At 39.5% G+C, this 22,567-nt stretch overlaps 1 protein-coding gene across 2 annotated transcripts; it reads right to left on the reverse strand.

Moving 5' to 3' along the window:
* Positions 1-48: 48 nt before the first annotated feature.
* Positions 49-20,784, reverse strand: golga3 (golgin A3). 2 transcript variants are annotated; one of them, XM_015032234.1, is made up of 24 exons: positions 20,539-20,784; positions 18,999-19,285; positions 15,851-15,991; positions 14,120-14,232; positions 12,791-13,509; positions 12,615-12,723; positions 11,348-11,654; positions 10,286-10,488; positions 10,063-10,200; positions 9,118-9,279; positions 8,655-9,023; positions 8,492-8,569; positions 7,190-7,453; positions 6,991-7,085; positions 6,562-6,778; positions 6,275-6,418; positions 5,987-6,184; positions 5,734-5,850; positions 4,519-4,658; positions 4,288-4,420; positions 3,943-4,065; positions 3,516-3,680; positions 3,250-3,416; positions 49-1,779 (listed from the first exon to the last, which is right to left on the reverse strand). In XM_015032234.1, exons 2-24 carry the CDS (start codon positions 19,117-19,119, stop codon positions 1,590-1,592), a joined length of 4,413 nt encoding a protein of 1,470 aa, XP_014887720.1. In that variant the 5' UTR covers positions 19,120-19,285; positions 20,539-20,784; the 3' UTR covers positions 49-1,589. The 2 variants fall into 2 exon arrangements, with proteins under 2 accessions (XP_014887720.1, XP_014887719.1); XM_015032233.1 differs by having other exon boundaries at positions 15,725-15,991.
* Between the last annotated feature and the right edge of the window lie 1,783 nt (positions 20,785-22,567).

Consider the following 22,567-nt stretch of genomic DNA (forward strand, 5'->3'; position numbering starts at 1 on the left):
AGGGACAATACCTAAAAAACACACAGAGAAGGACGACAGGAGATGGAATATGAATAGTGCAATTTTCTTTATCATGAATGCGATGACATTTTCCAAAACAAACATTTCATCGGGAACAATTCCAGTCTTTGGGGAAAAAAAGAACAAAATAGCCAGAGTAAGTATGCAGACAACCCAAAATAAATTTATAGTGTAGTCTGAGTACATTTGTTATTAATGCCGCAAACTGGCATTTATTTAATATTTGTATCCCTTTTATAGTTTACAAGAATACGCATAGGACTAATAATTACAATCCAGGAGCAAAAAGGCTGCAGCACAACTGCATGCAAAAAGAAACAATCCATTGCAACCCTAACATTGAAATCCTGGTTGATTTGTCATTAGATCTCGTTTTGCATTTCGATATCAAGTTTTTTAAAATTGTTATTCCACCATAAATCTGATCAGTCAACATTACAAAAAGGACACATATTTATATTTATCACTGAAAAACAGTGAACCTTCCCATAACCCCAGGAACAGAGTTCACCAATATCATTTGGTGAATCCAAGTTTTTCTTTTGTAAATACAGTAAGTACCAAATGTAACAATCAAAAATAAACAAGCAATAGTACCTGCTGTTAGTAGATGTAACTTTTCATTTCATTTTAACAGCTTATTTTGTCAGTTCACTCTTGATCATTTAGTGTGCAATATCACTTCATGTGTTTTACTTACAATAAACAGCTCTTCAGTAAGGATTAGTTCACCTGTACAATAACATCTCATTTTGCACACACCCTGACCAGAAAAGACACTCATTCCAAACAACTTCACCCTGTACAGCATTTTTAAACATTGCTTAAGGCTTCTTTTTTTTTTTTTGCATACAAATTACTGAAGTTCATGTTAGACTAACATAACAGAAATATTTTTACAGATTGGAAATGGAAGTTGATATGATTACCTGACAAACACTGCATTTTAACAAGAGGCAATCAAAAGAAAAAAAAAATCTGAGCCCAACTGTACATGTCATCTAACTTTATGAATAGGAGTGATAACAGTTTCATTACAAACTGAAGTCAGTATAAGCAAAACAGCAGATGGGAAAAGTCACAAGAAAACAGGCACGAATATATGGAAGAACAGGATGTAGTTTCTGTCAAACAACTCTTCTTAAGATGACGATTTATTGCTGAGCAGCATCGACGCAACCGATTTTGCAAGGAGGGAGGATTTACTGGAATCTAGTGGAGAAAACTAGCTAATTTGTGAGGGAAAGGATTCATCTTTACCCCATTTCTGAAACTTTTACAGGGGGGATCCTCATAAGGAAATTATTTTCAAACATTCTAATTTCTTAAATCTTAATAAATAAATGTGACAAATGCATAATATAAATTTAACCCATAAAATAAACTCAAAAGAATAAAGCTATGGTATAGAAAGTATCACTCTGCAAAAGCACTTCAGTGCTGAAGGGAGGAATGCCAAATGTTGGCAGCAATTTCTTTTTAGAGAAAGCGAGTATGGGGGCTCAAAAGTGCTTTTGTGGATAATACCCCCCACCTCGTCCCGCTTCCTCTGAGAAAGGGCTGTGTAGTTATGATTGCTGCTGTTCTGCTTCGTTATTATTTTCCACAACACGTTTTACCGCGCTTGGTGAGTTGGAGATATTGTTGTCAAATCCCAGCTGAGCCAATCCCTCTTCAGCATTTGTCCATGAGTTCATTGATTCATTTACAGTCACTGTGTGTTCCTCCATCTGCTTCTGGAGGCTGTCCATCTCCTCCCTAAGAGCAAAAAGGAAAAGACTTTTTAATCCCAAAGTGCCATGTGATAACAGTTAATACAGTGCCTTGAAAATCTTTCCACATTTCACCATGTTACAGTCACTAAAATTTGCATGTTATTGACATTTTATGTGACAGAACCACGTAATAAAGCCACAGTAATGAAAAGGTAATACAGGGTTTCTCCAGGTTTCACCAACTCAAATTGAATGCTTTTTAAGACAATTACGAAGGAAAGTTAATGCCTGTATCACAACAGAAATGGCCAAAAGAAAACTGCATATTTTATGTTCTAAAATATAAAATTTTTTCAAGTAGTAGTACCAAGTTTTTTTTGGGGGGGTTTTTTTTTTGCACAGAATGCATAAACCCTGCATAGGTTGGAAACAGAAGGGAGCAGGTGGCAAAGACGAACGTCGTCCAGTTAACTGGCGATGACAGATGCAAAACAGTTAGCCAGCTAGCTACAGCAAGGGTTTATTAGTAGCTAGTAAGCGCTGGCCTCAAACACCGAAATGAAGATGTCTGCATGCATCTCAAATATTTGCTCGACAGAAAATTCCCACAAGAAAAATAAACTAGAAAGATAAAACGAGACTAGTAGTCCTGTCACGAGAAAATTTAAGACCTCAGATTAACGTACTCAAGGCCAACTGGGATTGTTTTAGTACACTTTAATGCCTCAATTTTATATACAAGAATATAAAACTTTGTAAAGCTGTGTCAACACCCTGAAGTAAATGATTTTCAATTTCTTTTTAATGCTAAGAGAAATAATGGAAGAAAAGTGAAATACATGGTTAGCCCCGCCCTGATTTGATACATGTTATTTTTATTTCATCTTTATTTATACAGGTTCTCTCACTGAGATTCCAGATCTCATTTACAAGAGATACTTGTTTTAATAAAACAATAATGTTGCTGAAATTCCTACTGTAAGTTGTTCAGGGTATGTATCCAGTACTTTTCCACACCTAATGTAAAGTTTAAACCACTTTTTCTTTACTAAATGGTTTTACGCTCAGTGAAATTGGATGGAGAGTAGCTCTGAACATCAATTGTTCAGAAGCATTTAAGTCTGGATTTTGACTTAGTCGTTCTACTACGTCCATTTCTTCTCTGCTTGTCTAAACATTGTTAGCTTTAGTTACATTCTGGTCTCATTTGATCATCCACATGTTTGCCATGTTCCCCATATAGATTTTAGCAACAGCAAACATGATTTCCTGCGACATTCCTCCACCAATTGCTTTCTTCTTGCCATTTTTACAGAAAATGGTCAGATTTATGGATTGCCTAGCAGATAGTCATCCTGTAAAAAAAGACTTCTCCCACTTGAGCTGTGAATCTCTACAGCCCATCCAGAGTTACTTAGTCTCTAACCATTACATCAAGTTTTGTGTTGGCACAACATAAACTCCCAATAAATCACATCGAAGTTTGACAATTACTTTCAGCTCGATCGCTTACTTTAGCTGTCGTAGACAGTTGTGCAGGTTGTTCAGAGGTTCCTTGTTTACAGAAGTTGACGGTTTCAGTAATTCATCGAGCAGCGAGGCGGGCACTGGGCAGTCTGGGATCTTAACTGGGGTTACTGGATTTGATGGGTTCCCGTCATTCTTCAGCTCCATCCGCTGCTGCTCCAACGATGACATCATCACAGGGACACGTTTAGTCACATCAGCACTCAACTCTTACGCAGCCTCTCGTATAAAGGGAGATGAAAGATGTCTTACCTTCCTGAGACGAGTCTGTTTAAGGTCTTGTTTGAGCTGCTGGTTCTGCAGCAGGAGGGTCTTCATACTGTTTCTCAACTCGCCCACTTTGGCCTGAAGCATGAACTTGTCCTTTCTGGTGCTGCTCAGCTCTTCCTGGACGGTGTCCAGCTCCACCTTTATGTTCTGAAACAAGACAGCTGCGCTTTAATTTCAAACAACAAAAAGAGCAGAAACTACAGCATCCTGCCAAACGAACAGGCAGCTTAGTTCAAAGCAATTCCACGATTTAAACATTCGTTACACTATTCCATATAGTGTGTATACTTTAGAACGGTCTTTCTCAAAGACCGTTCTAAAGATGGAATTTCAAGCTAGGTTGTCCGTGATGTTTGGTAAATGGGATAAGATTGAGAAACAGTGCTGTAGAAACAAAGTGGAGGCTTGCCTGCAGGGCGATCTGTAAGTTGTCCAGCTCTCTGTGGTGGCACTGTTCCATCATCTCCAGCTGCTGCTTCTGCGCTTCAATCTCCCTCTGCCTCTGCTCCACCTCCCACTTCAGGTCCTCAACCTGAATCAGCAGAAAATATTAGACATCCATGCAACGCAAAGATATTTGATCTACGATGGGTCAGAAAAAACAAACAAAAAAGAACTGAATCAGTCTTTCTAAAACTGAAAGGCTGCACATCCAGAGTGCCTCGGCTACAAGAGGAACTGCAGAAGAAAAGCATCAACAGGAATATTGTGGCTTTTCTGTGATTTAGCTATAAACTTTTGGGGGAGTTTATACCTCTTGGTTGGTGAGGGGCTGCTTAGCGAGTTCCTCATCGAGTTGTTTTCGCAGGATCTGGAGCTGGGAATGAGCCTCAGCGAGCTCCTGCTGGAACCTGGAAACATCCTGAGCGTGCTGGTCGTCCTGAGCCCTGCGGAGCGCGACACGTTCCACATGGATTATGCACGCGACTATAGATTAAAACGTGTATTTTCTATTTCTGCAGTCGTCAAGGCAACGTGCACGTACTGTAGTTTCTGAGCTTCGCCCTGCAGAGCTTTCACCAGGTCCTCTTTGGCCTGCAGATCCTTCTTGATCTCTGACAGCTCAAGCATGGCCGCCCTGTAGTGCCGTCTGTTATGGGCTGCCTCTGCCTTTGCTGCTGCCACCTAGAGGACACATGATAGAATTACAACCTGAAAAGACCAAAGTTTTATAGAATCTCCAAATTCTAACGCAGAATTAAAGAATGCAACAAAGATCTACAATAAAAATCCTTTTTAGTTTCTAACTGTGCTATGAGATATAATTGTATCTGTATTTTTTATAATAGTCGATCTGAAATGCACAACATTTTGTTATTCATCGGTGCCTTTCTTGTTATATTTTGCATGAAATCTGTAAAGATACAAACTTTTCTCCCCCATTTACACCTTTCATAATTAGCTGCAGCTCCCAATTATTTCTATTTTTAGAATCTGATTCATATAAAACGTGCTCATTTATCCCGTATGACATCAGGGGAGCATGTAATTGCACTGTTATTTCAATGTAAATATATTGATTATAATTAACTCACATTTTTTTGACTCTTTACTTTCCTTCCTTTAATCACAATGTTGCCAAAAACTAAAGTGTCAACACTGAGGACAACAAATGTCCATTAAACAGGCCAAACCACTGTGTACATGCAAATTCAATATAATATCTAAACACATATTAAAGTTGAAAAATTTCTTTTGATTGCCATAATGTTCATATTGGTACTGCAATGGCAATTTGTTATATTCTGCAACTCTAATTTGATCCATTGGTATTCTCTAATTATTCAAAGTTCCTCTTTAGTTTTAAATCAATCGTTACTCCAATACAATAAGCTGACAAAATTAGCTGTAGCATGACTGGGAGTCCAGCTATTCAGCAGAAATTAAAGATTATAAACATTCGTAAATGTTACACGTTTTTTTTTTTATTTTGGAGAAAGAAGAGGTATTTTCTCTACTCCAGTCCATTATTTAAAAAAAAAAAAGTTTTATTTTTAAATTATTTAAATGGCATATATGGAAAAAACAAAAAATTGTTAGAAAACCATGCAGACCTTAAATTTAGATACCAATCATGAAAAAGTTGAATTCCTTTCATGGAAGTATAACAAATTCAAATCTTAAGGAGTTTAGTCCCTGCTATGCTACAGTGTGATTTTTAATTGCTTCCTTTCACACTTCACCTTGCTATTCTTCATACCTGTTCCTTCAAGTCTTTCACTTTGGTTTTCTCTTTCTCCAGAGCAAGCTGTAAAGTCTCAACCAACTGCTTCATTTGTTGGTCCTCCTCTTCTTTTCTCTTAAGAACAGCTTGGACCTAGAGAGAAATGGTAAGAAAAAAAATGTAGCCAACTCCTCACATCTGTTTTTTTTTTTTTTCCTTTTGACATTTCAGGCATACCATAGATAAGCTTGTTGCCTAAAATGAGATGCAAACGTGATTTTTTTTTCACCTGCAAGTTTAGCTGGACAAGATCCGCCTCCCTCTTTGCTAAGGCAGACTCCAAAATGTTGGCGTGCTCCCGCAATGCATTATGGGACTGTGACAAACCAGCGAGTTTCCCTTTTTCGTGCTCCAGCTCGAGCGCCAACTTCTTGTTGGCCTCTTCCAACTTCCGGATCCGCTTCTTGAAACAGCGCGACTCCTGGAGCTGTAGGGGGGAAAAAACAACCCAGAACATGAACTCTGAGAAATTCTGAAAGATCAAAATAAAAAAAGCTGTTTTTATTTTTATTTTAACCTCATCCTCCAGCTCCAGAACCTTCTCCTGGTAATCCTCCAGCTCCGTGGAGGTGAGAGTGATCACTTCCTGTAACTCCTTTTCCAACATGGTCTTGCTCTTTGTGACAGTCTGCAGTTCGGCTTGCAGAGCCTCAATTTTTTCCTGAATAAAATAAAATATATAATTTTAACAGCTTTTTGACAATCAGATTTTTCTGCCAGAAAAAAAAAACAAAATGAAGATTCAAAGTTTTAGCTATGTATAAAATATTCACTTAAAGATTTTTAAAGCTCCGTCAACTTTACCTGTAAGGCCTGGCTGTTCCCGCCATCCGACAGCTGGGCGCGGAGCTTGGCTAGCTCTGCCTCCGCCGTCTCCTTGTTGGTCAGAGCCTCTTGGAGCCTCCTGCTCAGAATGCCCACAGCGTTCTCGTAGGCTTTGTGTTTGGCCTTCATGTCCTTCTGAGCGCTGGTCAGATCCGTTCCCAGCCTCTTCATGCGCACCTTCTGCTCCGAGATGGCTCTGTTTGGACACACGTAGCAGCTAAAACCAGGCCGCTCAGAACATAACGGGCAGGCTTCTTCACACACATACACACACCGCACGACTCGGATATGTTAATCCTCAGACAAAATAGACACAGAAGCGTGTTGTTTGTGTTTCTGAGATGTATATAAATCATTTGTGTCGGATTGTTTCAAACTGCTGAAACCTCCAAGCAGAACATGACTCACTTTTTGGCTTCCGCCTCCATCTGCTCCACCTGTTTCCTCAAGCTCTCGTTCTCTTGAGTAGCAGCTGTGAGCTGGCTCTGATCGAACTGCAGGGACTGAGTAAGGAAGGCATGGAAGATATTTTTCCTTCACAACAAAATATACTTTGAATAAACTGAAAATCTGCTTTAAAAAAAAAAAATGATTTAAACAACGGTACCTGAATTTGGGTTTCAAGCTGATCCCTTTCTGTCTGGATGGCCGTCAGATGGGCCTCCATGTTGTTCATCTGCTCCTGAACTCTGGCCACCTCCGTCTGCAAGCGGGCCTGCTCCAGCTCGGCCTTTTGCTTCTCGCCCTGGGCGCTCAGCAGCTCCTGCTTCAGGTCCTTCACTTCAGCCAGCAGCCGCTTCTTGGTGGACTTCAGCTCGCTGATGAGCTGGTCCTTGGAGCTGGCGTCCCGACGGTACGCTTCCACCATCACCTGTCCATTCAGCAACATTGTTTTGTTTTTTAGTCTTATTAAATGTTCAGGAAGAACTTTTTTAAGACATATCTTGCTTATATTTGCTTTGACCAACAAGGTTGTTTTAATCCTATTGCATCATTTGGGAACTCAGGTCAGATGTTAACATAACACTGCGAGTAAAAGAAATACAACCTTATTTTCTTCACTGTCTGAATTAAATAATTATAATAAAAAACTTTACAGGTCAAAACCAGTTTTCTTCTCCTTACTGACAACTAGGAAATGTAGAAAACCTGCATTAGGAACTTTAGCATGTCTAGATAGTAACAATTGTGCTATTAAAAAAACCAAAACTTTAAATAATAAAAAAAATAACAAATGAGACAAAAATTCAACTAATTTTTCAGAATTTTTCCCCACTGTGGGAGAATAAATATTTCTCATCTATCAACTCCCCAAAGTGCACAAAGCTCACTGGCTAATAAACACACCTATTCTCCTGTGGGCTGTGTAATTAGTGTTAAAAAAATAAACATATATATTTTTGTTGTGACGTAACAAAAAGAAATATTTAGCTTTTTGTTCTTTTCAGCAGAAAGCACATTTGACAACTTCATGCTTTTGCTGCTGCTCTCACACTGATACGTTGAACCGGACACAAACCGCATTTTCCACAAAACCCGTCGGCGTCAGCGGCGAACCGCTTTCATAGATTTGATGAACACGAGCGCTGACACTTCGACAAAAAGCTCCGGCTTTTAAAGATGCAGTAAATTGAACTTTTTTTTTTTGTTGCTCTGTCAATCAGCTCCACCCTCTGTGTGACAGCCTGTCAAAGTGATAAAGCAGCTGTTGCTCCGCGCAGCGCGGCATGACAACCAGCACTTCAGGCATTCGTCAGAGAAGCTGACTGCCGTTTGGCTTCCTCCCACAACACCGTCACCATCAGCCAGCTGGGACGTTCAGGACAGATTTCTACATTTATGTCCTGTCTTCAATAAAGACGACTAAAATAATTTAAAAAAAAAAGAATAAAAGAAGTAGATGCGTTACCTTTTGTTGCTGGAACTGCTCCTTTAATTTCTGCGCTTGTTTCTTCAGGGAATTATTCTCTTGTTGCAGAGATTCAATCTACAAAATTTGAAACATTTTTAAATAGGTGACCCTCAAGAAAGTGTTCAAACTGTGACAAACCGTTTCCACTCTTGTCTTCTACCTGACTGGCTTTGATTTGGACTTCCTGTCTGAGCTGGTCCAGGATGTCCGAGGCCACCAGGACGTCCTCGCCCAGCCGCTCGGCCCCCTCGTCCAGCTGGCTCTTATCGGCCCGGGCGGCCTGCAGCGCCACCTCCAGGACGATCTTCTCGTTCTGGAGGAACTGGATGGTGTCGTCCTTGGCGGCGCTCTCTGTCTGCAGCTCAGCCAGCTGGGCCTCCAGCTCCTGGTACCTGGCCTCCAGCTGGTTGATGGACTGCTCTTTGGTTTGTAGCGTCTCCTGAGTCATCGTCAGCTGGCGCATCAGCTCCAGGTGTTCCTTCTGAAGCGACTGCAGCTGCAAGTCCTTTTGGGCAAGTGTCAACTTGACCTACCGCGGGACAAATGAAAGACATACGTCAGAAGAGGTCACAAAGTTTACCGCCCAAGTTTACCAGCTTTTCTCTGGTTTTTGCAGAAACTACCTGCTCCAGTTCCCTCTCCAGCGTCGTGGCTGTGTTGGCCAGCTTCACCAGGCGCTCTCGCTCTTCCTCAAACTCCTCCAGTTTGTGCTGCAGGTCGTCTTCCACCATGGTTTTTGCGTCCTGGATCTGCTTGTAGGCGGCCTCTTGGGTCAGCATGTCGGCCTGCATCACAGATGAAAAAAATACAAACAATGAACCCGGCAGCTTTTTAGTTTAGGGTTTTATTTTCCAAGTACTTCTCAAGCAATTTCAATGCAAGTTTTCAAACTTTTCCCACATCGCACTTTGGAGATGAAAACTGAACTTAAAAAAAAAAACGACTGTATTACTCACTGTTATTCGATACTGTTTATTATTGTCATTAATAATGTCTCAGAAAGTATTCTAATTTCTACAGCTGGGACAAGGATAACTAAAATACACCAAAATGTTATGTTTTACAATTTCTCTCTCTACACACCTGACTGGTTTGAGAACAAAACTAATTTAACAAGAAGAAAAAAATATGTAATTAATATTATTTATTTGTTATTTAATATTTATTAATAATTAATATTTAATAACATTTAATGTGTAAAGTATAAGTCAAATGCAACAGATCAATAAATCACTGACACATTAAGAATAAGAAATAGTGTGTGTGGATTTTATTAGATGTATGAAAATATCTGGTATCAACTGTAAAACCTTTTCGTGTTTGTTATTATATTTCGGATTTACTCATTATGGTTTTTATTACTGTTTTTGTTTGTTTTGTAAAAATCCCCTGGAAAATGAGATGATGAATCTCTAGGTTTTATAGTTAAAACAAATAAAAATAAATTCATACATTAGATTGCATTTCTTATAAAACTGTGCAGTTTGAATATCAAGCACATTCCACATCTGATTGAAAGTCAAGCATTTCCAAGGATTTCAAACACTCATATGAACCCCTGAATGTACCTCAATGCTTTGCAGCTGCACAGCGATGCGCTCCTTCTCTTTAATGGAGCGGTGTTGGGTCTCGGTCAGCTGATGAGAAAGTGTCACGTTCTCCAGCTTCAGGTGCTCCATGGCGCCGAACTGAGTCATCTGCCCCGCCTTCGAGAGAGACAGGTTGATGTGACAGGGGGCCGACTGCAACGTCCTGCATTGCTAGTTCACTGCCACCGCGGCTGATTCCTACCTGCATGTTGGCCATTTCGCTTTGCAGTCGCACCCTGGCCTCCTGGGCCAGCGCCAGCTGCTGCTGGTACCACTGCCTAACCTGCTGCAGCGAGTCGATCTCAGCCTGGGAGGTCTTCAGTCGGCTCTGGAGGGTGCTGCGCTCCAGCTGGACCTGCTGCAGCTGACCCTGAAGGCCCGCCATCTGCTGACGCAGGTCATGAACTGTGGAAAAAAAAAAAAAAAGTTTTCTAATCGTGCTAGGTTTTCTAAACATGCTTATCTCTACAGGTCCAGGGTTTCCTCAAGGATAGATTGTTTTTAAAGTCCTGATGGTGGACTGTTGTGTCTGAAACGTACATTACTGCTGTTCAAATGCAACATCTGTTAACTTTAGGGTCGTTTTCACAGCATGCATTCAACTTGATTTTCCTCAGATAACGTTGTTTCATCGTTTCTCTCCTTCTACTTTGAACTGTGTCTTTTTATTCACTCCTGAAAGCAGCGCAGCACACAGTAGCTCGCTTCTCTGCTGAACAGGAAGGAGTCGGCGGTGCTGGTTTTTCAAATAAAGTAAATTTCAACATTTCACTTCAAACTCGGATTATGGTTTGTATAAATATAGATTATATATTTATATGTATTAATAAGTGATGTGAATCTTTCAGCGTGTAGCGAATCAATTCCCATTTTAAGGGCTACGATTCTATTCAGAAGCTTTTTCATTCAGAAAATAATTTTTCTACTCAAATGGTCCAAAGATTCTGTTTAAATTGACTAATTCAGTCTGTAACATAAATTACTAGTATAAAGTTAGCTTAGCTGCCTGGATTTTTCTTAGATGAAAAAATATATATCAAAGAATTATCCAAAATACACACGAGACGACCAAGTGAACACGTAATGCGATAAGCAAAAGAAAAGATTTTGAGCATTTTGAATCGATTCAGAAGTCCCAGAACTAACAATTGTGATCTTTGATAGATTTAATAAATATATATATTTTAAAAACTTCATTCTGAAGGTGTGGTGGCGCAACGATCAATTACATGCAGAGGAAACCCTTCTGTCTCTGTTAAGTCACCTGTGTTGTCCCTTGAAGTCATCGTGTTCTGCAGCTCCTCCACCTTCGCCATCAGCCGGTTGTATTGGTCTTCAGAAACTTTCAGGTCGTTGCTTAGAGAGGTCAAGCTGGCGTTCTTGCTCTCTAAGCTGCCCTGGAGCTCCACCATGGCCTTCTCTAGCTGGCTACAGTTTTGGCGCAGCGTGCCGACTTCTGAGCTGAGAGCACTTTGCCTCTCCTGGCTGACCTGAGCCTCTTCTCTCTTGGTCTGCAGCTGAGCGTTCACTGTAGCAAGCTGGGCCTGGAGCTCCGTCTTCTCTTTGAGAGCCTAGAGGGAAGAGGCAGTAGAAGTTCAGCCAAGTCTTCCAGGAGTTTCCAGAGTCACAACAGTTTATGGGTGACATGAATGTATATGTTCATTTGTGTTGCATCTGTGGCTTTCCAATATACTCTTAATAGTCAGCTTTTTTTGATGACATTTAAAGATGTTTACATATTTAGTTCTTGGCTTGTGATTTGTCTCGTTTTTGTCCACTCCGTACCGGGGGAAATGATCTCAAACGTCAATATTAAAAACTTCTTCTGGTCAGTTATTCCCACAATAACTAAGGAATACCACCTTGTGCTGACTATATCACTATCTCAGCAAAAAAAAAATCATTATGCATCAAAAAGATGCATCAAATAGTCTGGTCTCAAAATACACAAACACATTATGTACAATTTTGAAAAAACATATCCAACTCAGATGCACATTCCTTGGATCAGAGCAATTATTTCTAATAATTGCACAGTTTGCTTAAGCTATATTCTTGTCTTTAATGTACAGCATGCTATTCTTCATTTTGTTTTTATATATTTGTAATACCTGAATTTCCCTACCATATGACGATAAAAGGATATTTCTATTCTATTCTGTGTGATTTTTAAAATTCTCTATATTAATTTTGTCAGAACTGTTTAAAGTCTACTTTAATGTCAACTGATTATTGCTAAACAATGAATCAAAATTACATTCCTGACTAAAAACTAAAAGACCTCATATAACAATAAATAAGAACAAATGGTAATAAGAAAAGTTTCCCATAATCCATAAAAAAAACACAATTATATTAAAAAATTCTCATAAACCACTTAGTATTTTAAAAACACAAACTCTTACATAGTTAACATCTTAGATGGGATTCAGCTTCCTCTCTGCCTTTCTCCCAGGATCTCTAAACTGTTGATTTAATGAATAAATATTTTATGTGAAAGGAGAAACAAAATGACATTAGTGGCTTATTACCTGACTGGCTTCAGATGACAAGGATTCCAGTTGCCCCTCGAGCCTCATTTTCTCTTTTAGCACCTGGAGCATCTCATCATGACCCATCACTGAACTTTCCAATGAAACGCTGAAATTTAAAAATGCAGAAGAGTTAGCAAAAGCAAAATAAAAAAGGATAACACAATATTCAATACCTGCTGGAGAAACTGTCCCTCCGGCTGCGCGGCTCTTCCGTCCCCTCCCTCTCCATCTCCAGCAGATGCTGCTCATCGCTTGCCGCCTGCAGCACCTCCTGCAGCGACGGGAACTGACCCACGGCCTCGGGGGCGATCTCCCTCCCCTCCACCGTGTACGGTCCATGGTGCCGTTCCACGGCGGCTGAGAGCATCCCGTAGGTTCCCCTCGTGGACACGCTGCTGTAGGAGGAGCTGTCGCTGTCGTTGCCGTCGTTGCCGGGCTTCGCTGCGGCTTCGCTGCCGTCCATCTCCGGGCCGCTGTCGTTGAGCTGGAGCGAAGTGCTGGCCTTCGAGTCCGTCTCGCATGCGCTGCTCTCTGACAGCATGCTGACTTCTGACAGCGTGGATACGGAGCTGATGGAGGACCGGCTGACATCTGCTGTGGTCATGCCCCCGCCTCCAGCACCCCCGCCACCGCCTCCCCCTCCGCCGTCGCTCTCAGGAGACTTGTAGTCAGCTAAGGAATGAATCTTACTGGGACGTGGAGATCTGGATTTCTTCTCCTTGCTGGGAGGAATTCCAAGGCTGCCCAGTTTGGGGCCACGTGGAACACTGGTCCGGAGGAAAGAATACTCCTTGGTCATGGCAACAGCGTTAGCGCGCGGTAGCGCCTCAGGATGGAGCATTAGTTCAGGATCTAGAGTACTGAAGGGCCGACTTTTAGGGGTGCGATGAGCCTGGGAAGAGGAAAGAGTCATAAAAACTATCAATAACTATATCTGTTGCAATAAGCAATAAATCAATTAATTGCATGATACATTAAAACAAGCTCAATAATTTCCACTTGCATCATTTATTGTTTTTCTCTCTCTGGTTTTTCTACCAAAAACTGACAAAAGTATTCCATCTGGTGTTTTGGTCTCCACGAGCCCCTTATTTTAAGGACTTCATATACACTTTGTTTTTTTCTCTATTTATGTTTACTTATTTTTAATATTTAAAATGTCTTCCAGTTCCAGTGCACCTGACTGCCTTCAGTCACCTAACTAGCCAATGAGCTGTTCTGTGTGAAATTTAATCCCAGCTTTGATCCATCTGAATAAGTGAACAATCTGCATCATGAAGGCAGAGGAACACAACAAATGGATTAGAGCACAGGTTGTAAAAAAGAGGAATCATTTTCCTTTGGTTGAGCTCATAAAATCCAAATTGGGGCAATAATTTGATTTATATCCAGTTTTGGCAGAAGCTCTGCTCAAGCGTGGCTGATTTTAAGAGCAAACTTGGATTCATCAAAGATGGCGTAAGTATAGGAATAAAAGCAGAGCAGTGGCAGCACTCACTCACCCTCTCCTTTTGCCGCTGAACCCTGTACTGTTTGAGTTGCTCCTCCAGACGCCGGCGAGCTTCCAGGCGAATCTTTTCCTCGTTTTCCATCTCCAGACACGGTTTCTGGTTGGCTGCAGCGAGAGAAGGTAGGCCAAACTGAAGACTCTTCCTCACCGCACAAATTGCAGCAGAACTAGTTAAGTCACAACAACGTCTCTCGATTCCAAGGAAGATGTTGTTCATGGGTAAAGCTTCCCGCAATGCCACTTTGAAAAGCAAGTATTTAAAAAAAAAAAAAAGGAGCTACACAACATCCCCATGGAATAGTAGAGACTTGCACAGGGTTCCTACACTTTTCAAAATTATAGTTTTCCGACAATTTCTTTTTATTTATTTATTTATTTACGTGCAACTTCAAATATTAGAGGTGCACCGATTGCAGTTTTCTGGCCGATCACCAATCTGTAAAAAGCTGCTGATTCCAATTCTTTTTTTTTTTTTAACTGCCAGTCAGTTATAAAATCTAAATATACAGATTAGTCATTTTTGAGGCTTTTAAGGCAGATAAGATCAGTTTCTAATGTAACTATCACCCATCACCCAAAATTAAGAAAATTGTGGCCGATCAAGCCGATCAATCAGCGCACCCCTAACAATAATGTATTGTAAACTGAAAGTGCAGAACAAGTAGCAGCTTTTATGGAAGTTCATTGCTCTTTTCTGGATTTCCTATCAGTTGATCTTCTTATAAACATCCTCTTCAATACATGATAATATTAATTTTACAAAACTAGGTTTTACAACTAGCGTAAAATAGAGAAAGCTATTTAAACTTTAGGACTGGACCGAGTCGAGAGTTACAAGAATATCCTAAAATCCACAATCATAAACTAAGTTGGGTCTTTTTTATGTTTACTGAAGGTAATATATGAATGCAGTATAAAAAGAACATATTTTCCAAGCAAATTCAAGCTTCATTTACTTTTTTTAGTCTTTTAGAGAAGCCAACATACAGAATTAACTCTGCAAACGTGGTTTTCTAGAGGTGCACAATATCTGAAAAATGCGCTTTAGATTACAAATTCAACGTGTGCAATTTTAAAATGGCCTGGATACAATATTTGCAATTCCTATAATAATAAAAAAAATATAACAATACAGTATGCAAGACAGTGTAGGAACCCTGCATGTCGCACACTAAGCAGATTCATGCCGTTATGATGCTGTTATTTTCCAGTTAGAAGTTAAAAAGGAGCCAAACTAAATAACCAGCTTTTTCATGCTTACAAACAGCATTTAACAAAAAAAAAAAAACCATCACCAAACTGAAACATCACCAAAGAAAAGTTAACATAACACGGGGATTAGTTCCAAAGCAGCCATTAGTCCACACAATGTTCCAAATGAAGCACCCACACCAATCAAGATATCCGTCAACTCCAGATTAAAAATGCAAACAATCAAAACACTGATAAAGAGACTTCCAATGAAACCTTCTCACAAGTGAAAAATCACAGCATTCCACAGCAAAAAGGGATTAAAAATAGAGAGGGAAACGGACAGAAAGGGGCATTCACTCTTGATATTTTGTTGATTTGTTTTTGTTTGTTTTTTGTTGCTTACACAGTTCAGTCTCCTGCATAGGCATACTGAGTTTGAGGGACTGCAAAGCGTCACCCTTGTGAACCTTGACCTCAGCACTAGAGCCCTCAGCCTTCTCTACCGTCATGGGTGGATAAGCAGCCACACCTGGGGGGGACTGTTGGCTCGGCGGGTTGATGGGAGAGCTGCTGCTCTGCGGGGGGGATCCGTTTGGAAGGGTGCCTCCAGCGGCACCAAGGCCGTCTGCCGGTCCGTTCCCGTTTGGCAGCGCGTCTGAAGAGAGAGGACCTAAAATAGATGGGGAAGGGAAAACGTCATGGTGCTTTCTGGCGGTTTTTGAATTGTTGGGAGCAATAAGTTTCTATGGCGATTTAACAATTCAGAGTCTCCCCAGTGGATTCTCAGAACAAAGTCAAACCTCTAAAAAGGATCGAAACACTTCATTTTTACTAGCTCCTTCCAGACCACTCAGGTCTTCTGGTTCTGGTCGGCTCTGCATCCCCAGAACCAAACATGGAGAAGCAGAATTCAGTTTCTGGAACAAACTTCCAGAAAACTGCAAAGACGCAGAAACACAGAGTTCCTATAAAATCAGTGCTAAAACTCATCTGTTTACAGCTGCCTTTGATTCATAGTAAGTGGGACATTGATCAGCATACTTGATTTGTATTTCTTTCATGATTTTGATGACGGTATTTGACTAAATGTAATGTATACTGCACGTTTCAAAATTGGTTACTGTATTGTTTTCATGGTGTAAAGCACTTTGAACTGCCTTGTTGCTGAAATGTGCTATACTAATGAACTTGACAAATCTATAGAAAGCAATTATGTTATTTTATATACAACCTCCTCCCTTTGTCTGATTTGTTTTTCTTATTTGGTGATTTAAGACAACTTGCAGTTTCTCTAAACACCTTCTGCTTCCCAGTTATTTATGATCTTGCGCTTCTGAATCAGTCACCAGTTTTCTGGTAAACAATCCTCTCTTCACCAAGCTCTCCGTCCTGTTGGATTCATTTTTTTTCTCCCACGTCTCATCACTTGTACTGTTATTGTCTGGAGCTTTTAGCTGTGACATCTCACACAACAACTCTTCCCCCGCCAATTCCCTCAAAATATGCCACAGCAGACATTTCTTTGGAGAATGGGAGGCATCTAAGTGCCTCGTGGATAATACTCGAGCACATTTAGGCGTTTTTTGCTTCATTTGTGAACACGATTTGAAAATTCCTTAAGCGAGCATGCCTCTCCAGAAGGTGAAACATAGCCATGAACCAGCTGTAGTAGATGCAATTGTCCTGACAAACCGGCTGATCAGCTTTGTCGAGCAACTATGTTGTGATTTTAAAGCAATACTTGGTTGCTAAGACCTCCCTGAGGCTGCATTTACTTTTGTACAACTGCGTATGGTTCAAGAATCTATTTGCTTCATCGTTAGTAGCAGTTACATCATAAACAAACCCTGGCTTATGGATGGTAAGAGGTTGTCGCAATATTAACAGACGCATATTTCATCTGTTGCTTTCAGAGATTCTTAGGATTTTTTTGAAATTATCTGCTAAGCAGAAAACAATTTAAACTGATGAAACCCACAAAGTATTGTGACAGCCCAGATATCTGCAGGTTTGAGCAATCCAAATGTAAAACTTAAGACGTTTTTATTGCCAGCTGGAATGAAAATTATTGGGAATGATTGGGGGATCTTTCTGGCTCTGAGGCAGTGGTAAAATGGACGTCGTCCAACCAACTGGTCAGAAATTTGCACTTATCCATGACGGACGGACACACATAGAGAAAAACTAGCTGCCAGGGTTATTACATATGATAAGTTGCAGCAAGCTACCGACCGCCTTGAGTTACAAAACATAACATACTCAAGACCAACTTGCATTTCTTTAAAATAAATTTAAGGCATTTTAAGGCCTTGACTTTAGATACAGTCAGTTTTAAGCCTTTTTTAAGACCGTCCGACTTATGTTTTTAAAGTAACGAAGCTACTAGTCCCTATCAAATCAAAAAATTCAAAAAATATAGACTTTTTTAAAATATCTCTATTAATCTGTGCACATCACTTGGCATCCACAGAAGAAATTGGTACATACATAGTAATTGCAATATCCATGAGAGCAATATTAATTTCGCAAAGGACATTTGGAATACACTGGCAGTCGGATGGAGCTCCACTGACGTCAACAACCACAACCTGACACATTACATTACAGCAACCAAAGAATGGTAGAAATACACATGAGAAAAGTGCTGGAAAAATTGGGATTTATCACAATTTGCCATATTTGCCAAAACTGCTGCACATCCTAGTATTCTATAGTTTACACACGATTTCAAATGGTATATTGACTTGGGGAATGAGTGGATGTCCAAAGCATACGCACTAGTGGGAGATATTGATACCCGCGTCAATATGCATTTTAAATATTTATATATATATATGTGTGTGTGTGTGTGTGTGTGTGTGTGTGTGTGTGTGTGTGTGTGTCTCAATAAAACTTCAAAATATATTAACTACCACCAAAGCTGTGTGTGAAACTGGGTTTTTGCAACATTTTCTTAGGTTTCCAGAGGTCTACAGAGTCACACACCAAATCACTATGACACGTTGCCTCTGATCCTCAGCATCAAAATTAAATTATCTGTTACATGCTGAAAAACTTTGAGCTGAAGGTTCCTTAAATGTAAATGCTGTTGATATTAAAAAGCCAAAATCAGAAACAAAGGTTGCAAAAATTACAGCTTGTCATGTATAAAGCTGTTTACGGTTTTTTAATGTATTCTTTTTCCCCTATTGTTTACAAATCCAAGGCTAAAACAGTCATTTTTTCCACCTCCTAAATCTTCCTATGAGCAGAACACAAACATAGCTGATGACTAATGAGACCTCTGTTTAGTTATTTAGCACGTTAGTTCAAAGAGCGGTGAGACATGGAGCAGTAAGAAGCTCATCCTTTGGTGGTAATAACCAAAAACAGGTCAGGCCTGCCAAAAAAAAACTAAACTGTGGAGAAACAAACTAGCAGTAATATGCATAGAGAAAAGGACATTTGCAGAACAAAGTGCAAAGGTGAAACTAAACAAGGTATGTGTGATACTATGGAGGAATGAAGAGGAGGCCTGAGGGGTTTAGTGCCCATTTCTTCATAACTGCTCCAGTTATCCAGCGACCTTCTTTACATCACTGACACGCAGTGTAGGGTGGTGGCTAACATTAACACACGCCGTTCACTCAAAACCTCACGATTTAAATAATCCTTCTCCGTCCAGAAAGAGCACTCACCGTTAAGAAACTCGTTTGTTTTTTGGATGCTCTCCTGCCCTTTTTTGAGTGTGTTGACTTCCACAGTGGAGTCCCCCTCTTCCTCGCACCTTATTACTTGGTCTTCTCTACTGGCCTCCATCTCAACAGCCTCTGATCTACCACCACGATCCACTTCCACCGAGAAGAGTAACAGTCACGGCGCAGCAGGCGCTTTATTGCAAATGACGTCTTACTTAAAGCATTTTCTGGGGACGGAGGCTCCCCAGGAACGTGTCTGAGCCAAGGAACACCTTACTGTCTGATCACTGAGGAGAGAAAAGGATGACAATTAATACATCAATTATCTTCCAGCTTCTCACCACCATCCGCTTGTGTTATGTAACAGCACAGCCTACTTTAAACATAAGCCAGAGTCAAGCACTGTAACAAGCCGCTACAACAGCTAAGTAGATTGAGAACCCTTAAAATAAGCTTAAATTGTAAACAGGGCTGTCTTGCCTAGTCAAAATATAAATAGTTTCATCATTTATTTTTACTTTAGCTTTTACATTTCTGACATCTATAAACAAACTTCAGAAATTAAAGAAATTACCAAGCCAACCAAATCTATTTTACTGTCACATCCAACTGTGTGTAAATGACGCTGATGTCTGAATAAACAAGAAATATGCAAGACAAACTCATATATAACACAAATAAATACAACTTGTCTCTAGGTAACATGCAAATGTTGCAGTCTCTGTTATTACAATAAACGTAGGCAGTCTACTCTTTGTTTATGATGCAATTCAATTTCATCACATTTGACATGAATAGTGGCCATGAATACATAATGACATATTTTTAATGTCATCTGTCACTTCATACGTTTACTTCAACCTTTGTTTACATTTTATCTTATGGTATGAAATTTATAACAAAGTTTATTCTAAAAGCACAGAAACAAAATGAATCTGCTTTTAGTTTCTGGAGGAAACAAATTGTCATGAGACCGTCATACAGCAAGTCTTCAGTCAGAGGGCGCGCATTTACAATAAATGCAAAATTCAGTGGAAACAAGCAGTGACATTCTGTCAGTTACTGGGCAAATATTTCACTTTTGAACTGAGGGGGACTGTCACCGTATAATCACCCAAACCTCCTTTGTGTTTTGCATCATGTTATTTAGTGTGTAGACTATGATAACCTTTGACTTGGACAGCAGACAGGTTACAGTGGCACGATTCAAACCCATAACTGATAAACAGAATCTATACGTTTCGTAAATATTGGTTAGCTCGGTTGTTTTGGTTCACCCACACTAGGCAGAAGCAGATGACAGACCAGGTTGTATGTGGCTAAAGCTAGTTAGCATGCTAACAAAATAGCTAGGTATGTACCCAAAGGGAAGCTAAAGCTGCTAAGTTGCTAGCAACAAAAATCAACGACGCCAACTGAAAGGCGTTTTCTGGAAAAATGTAAGGAGGCAAACCAATTACTCAACATCATGTTAGTATATTACAGCACCAAAGTGCAAATGATAAGATGACAAATTCCCTAAAGGACAATAAAAACTCACCCTTTCGGTGAGCTTCGCCGTTTACTACGTGGCTGTTTAGTTTCCGTTCCTTTACCCGTCCGACGAGAAACAGACAACGACTGTGCAAAATGGAAAATGAAATAAAGCTGTCCTCTTAGAGAGTTTACTAAATGATATATAAATTATTCGGATATTATCCTTCAAATGCTAATAACACTGGTATATTAATTACACGAATCATACCATGGCGAGAACAATTTCTAGTGTGTCGTATGTGGTAAAATGTATAGAAATAGAAGCGAGTAGACTGCAGTGGTTTCGTTGCCCAGTGAAAACGGTCCTCCATAGTGTGTGTGGCAAATTCGATTTATTAACCGACACACTGGAAATTAGATATATATTGCAGATATTAATTATATACAAAATTAATATCTGCAAGACTATATTTAAAACAAGTTAAACTCTACCTCTAAAAATATAATGTAGTTTTATAGTTGTAGTAACAAAACTGAAGCAGATAGATATAGATAGATAGATAGATAGATAGATAGATAGATAGATAGATAGATAGATAGATAGATAGATAGATAGATAGATAGCAAAAAATGAAAGATGAAGGATTTTTCATGGAATATTTGCATTGAATTTCCACAACAGGATGACACTAGAACACTAGTAACAATTTGTTGTCTAATTTTTGTTGTCAGCAAAAGATATATGTTTTTTTTATTTTATTTTATAACTTCCAAAATGTTATAAAACTGTATTTCTTTAAAAATGACAGTAAATATCTTATGGTAGATATTTATAAAGAGACTACTCTTTTTTACAGTAATTTTTGCCTGGACTGAAGGCAAAAATGACTTTTTGAATTATAAAGTTTGCAGACCCCTGATCTAGAGTGGTAAAATAATATCTGTAGTTGCCTGTGCGCACTGTAAAAAAAAGACAAATAAAACCACAAATGTGAGGCTAAGCTATTGGCAAAAATCCCAAGCAAATTCCCATCATTAAAAAAAAAGAGGCTGAATAAGATAAATCAACAAAATGGCAACGAAAATTAAAAATATGTATGTGAAAGTGAAACACAACAAAAAACAAACAATATATTATGTTATGTTGTGGCCAGCCTAATGCAAGCACCATTATTCAATAGTTAAATTGTGGGGTTGACATCAAATGTGTTTTTTGAGACAAAACTAAGAAATGCAGAGAAATTGCAAGCTGTCCAAACATCCTGAAAATTCTCACAATCACTGGTTATATTCCTAAGTATTAGTTCAGAAATTCCCATGGATTGTGTTTCTGTTTTTTCAATGTATGTTTATAAAAAGAAATTTAATTTTGTGTTGGTTTCTCCCTTCTTTTCATTTATCAATTGGACATGTCCTGGGAAACAGAGGATCCCTGTGCTGCTAAATCCTCACAGTTTCACGTTTGTCTCAAAGATGCCACTCACAACATGGCAGCAACATTGACGCAAGAGTCATGCAGCGTCTACTCTTGAATCTCTAGTCTGCATTCTTGCGCTTTGCAGCTGATCGCCGCATTCCAGCTGTGTAAATCTCATGTGAGATGCGCTTTAAACCTCTGGTGTCAGTTCATGAACCTTTCCCCAGATGATCCACTGAGTGCGTGAGGTGCACTAATAAGTACCCCTGTTATATCATATACGCTTTATGTAATAAGATTAAGCCAGATTCTGCTACGAGGACTGGAGTTAAGCCACATTCACCCTTCGGTTTAAGCATGTCCCATCAACAGTAAACATGGTTTGAGCTAATTATCATTTACACTACCCTGATTGTACTTTGACTTCGCGTGAATAATTTTAAATAGCCTACAAATATGCACCAAACATAAACTGTGATTTTATCCGATTTTAGGTTGCCTGAAGGTTCTTTTCTCCTTTTGGGAAGTGAATAAATATTATCGCTACAAAATTTTCAAAAACGGACTTCTTTGATTTTTTTTTTTTGTCAACAAAACTCACATGTCCACTGAAAAAAAAAAAAAAAAAAGAGGGAAACCGTTTCAAACTTTTTAATAAAAACAGGCACTGGGTTAA

The sequence above is a fragment of the Poecilia latipinna genome, unplaced genomic scaffold, assembly GCF_001443285.1.
Source record: "Poecilia latipinna isolate Pla-1442-1.1 unplaced genomic scaffold, P_latipinna-1.0 Scaffold234, whole genome shotgun sequence".
Lineage (NCBI taxonomy): Eukaryota > Metazoa > Chordata > Actinopteri > Cyprinodontiformes > Poeciliidae > Poecilia > Poecilia latipinna.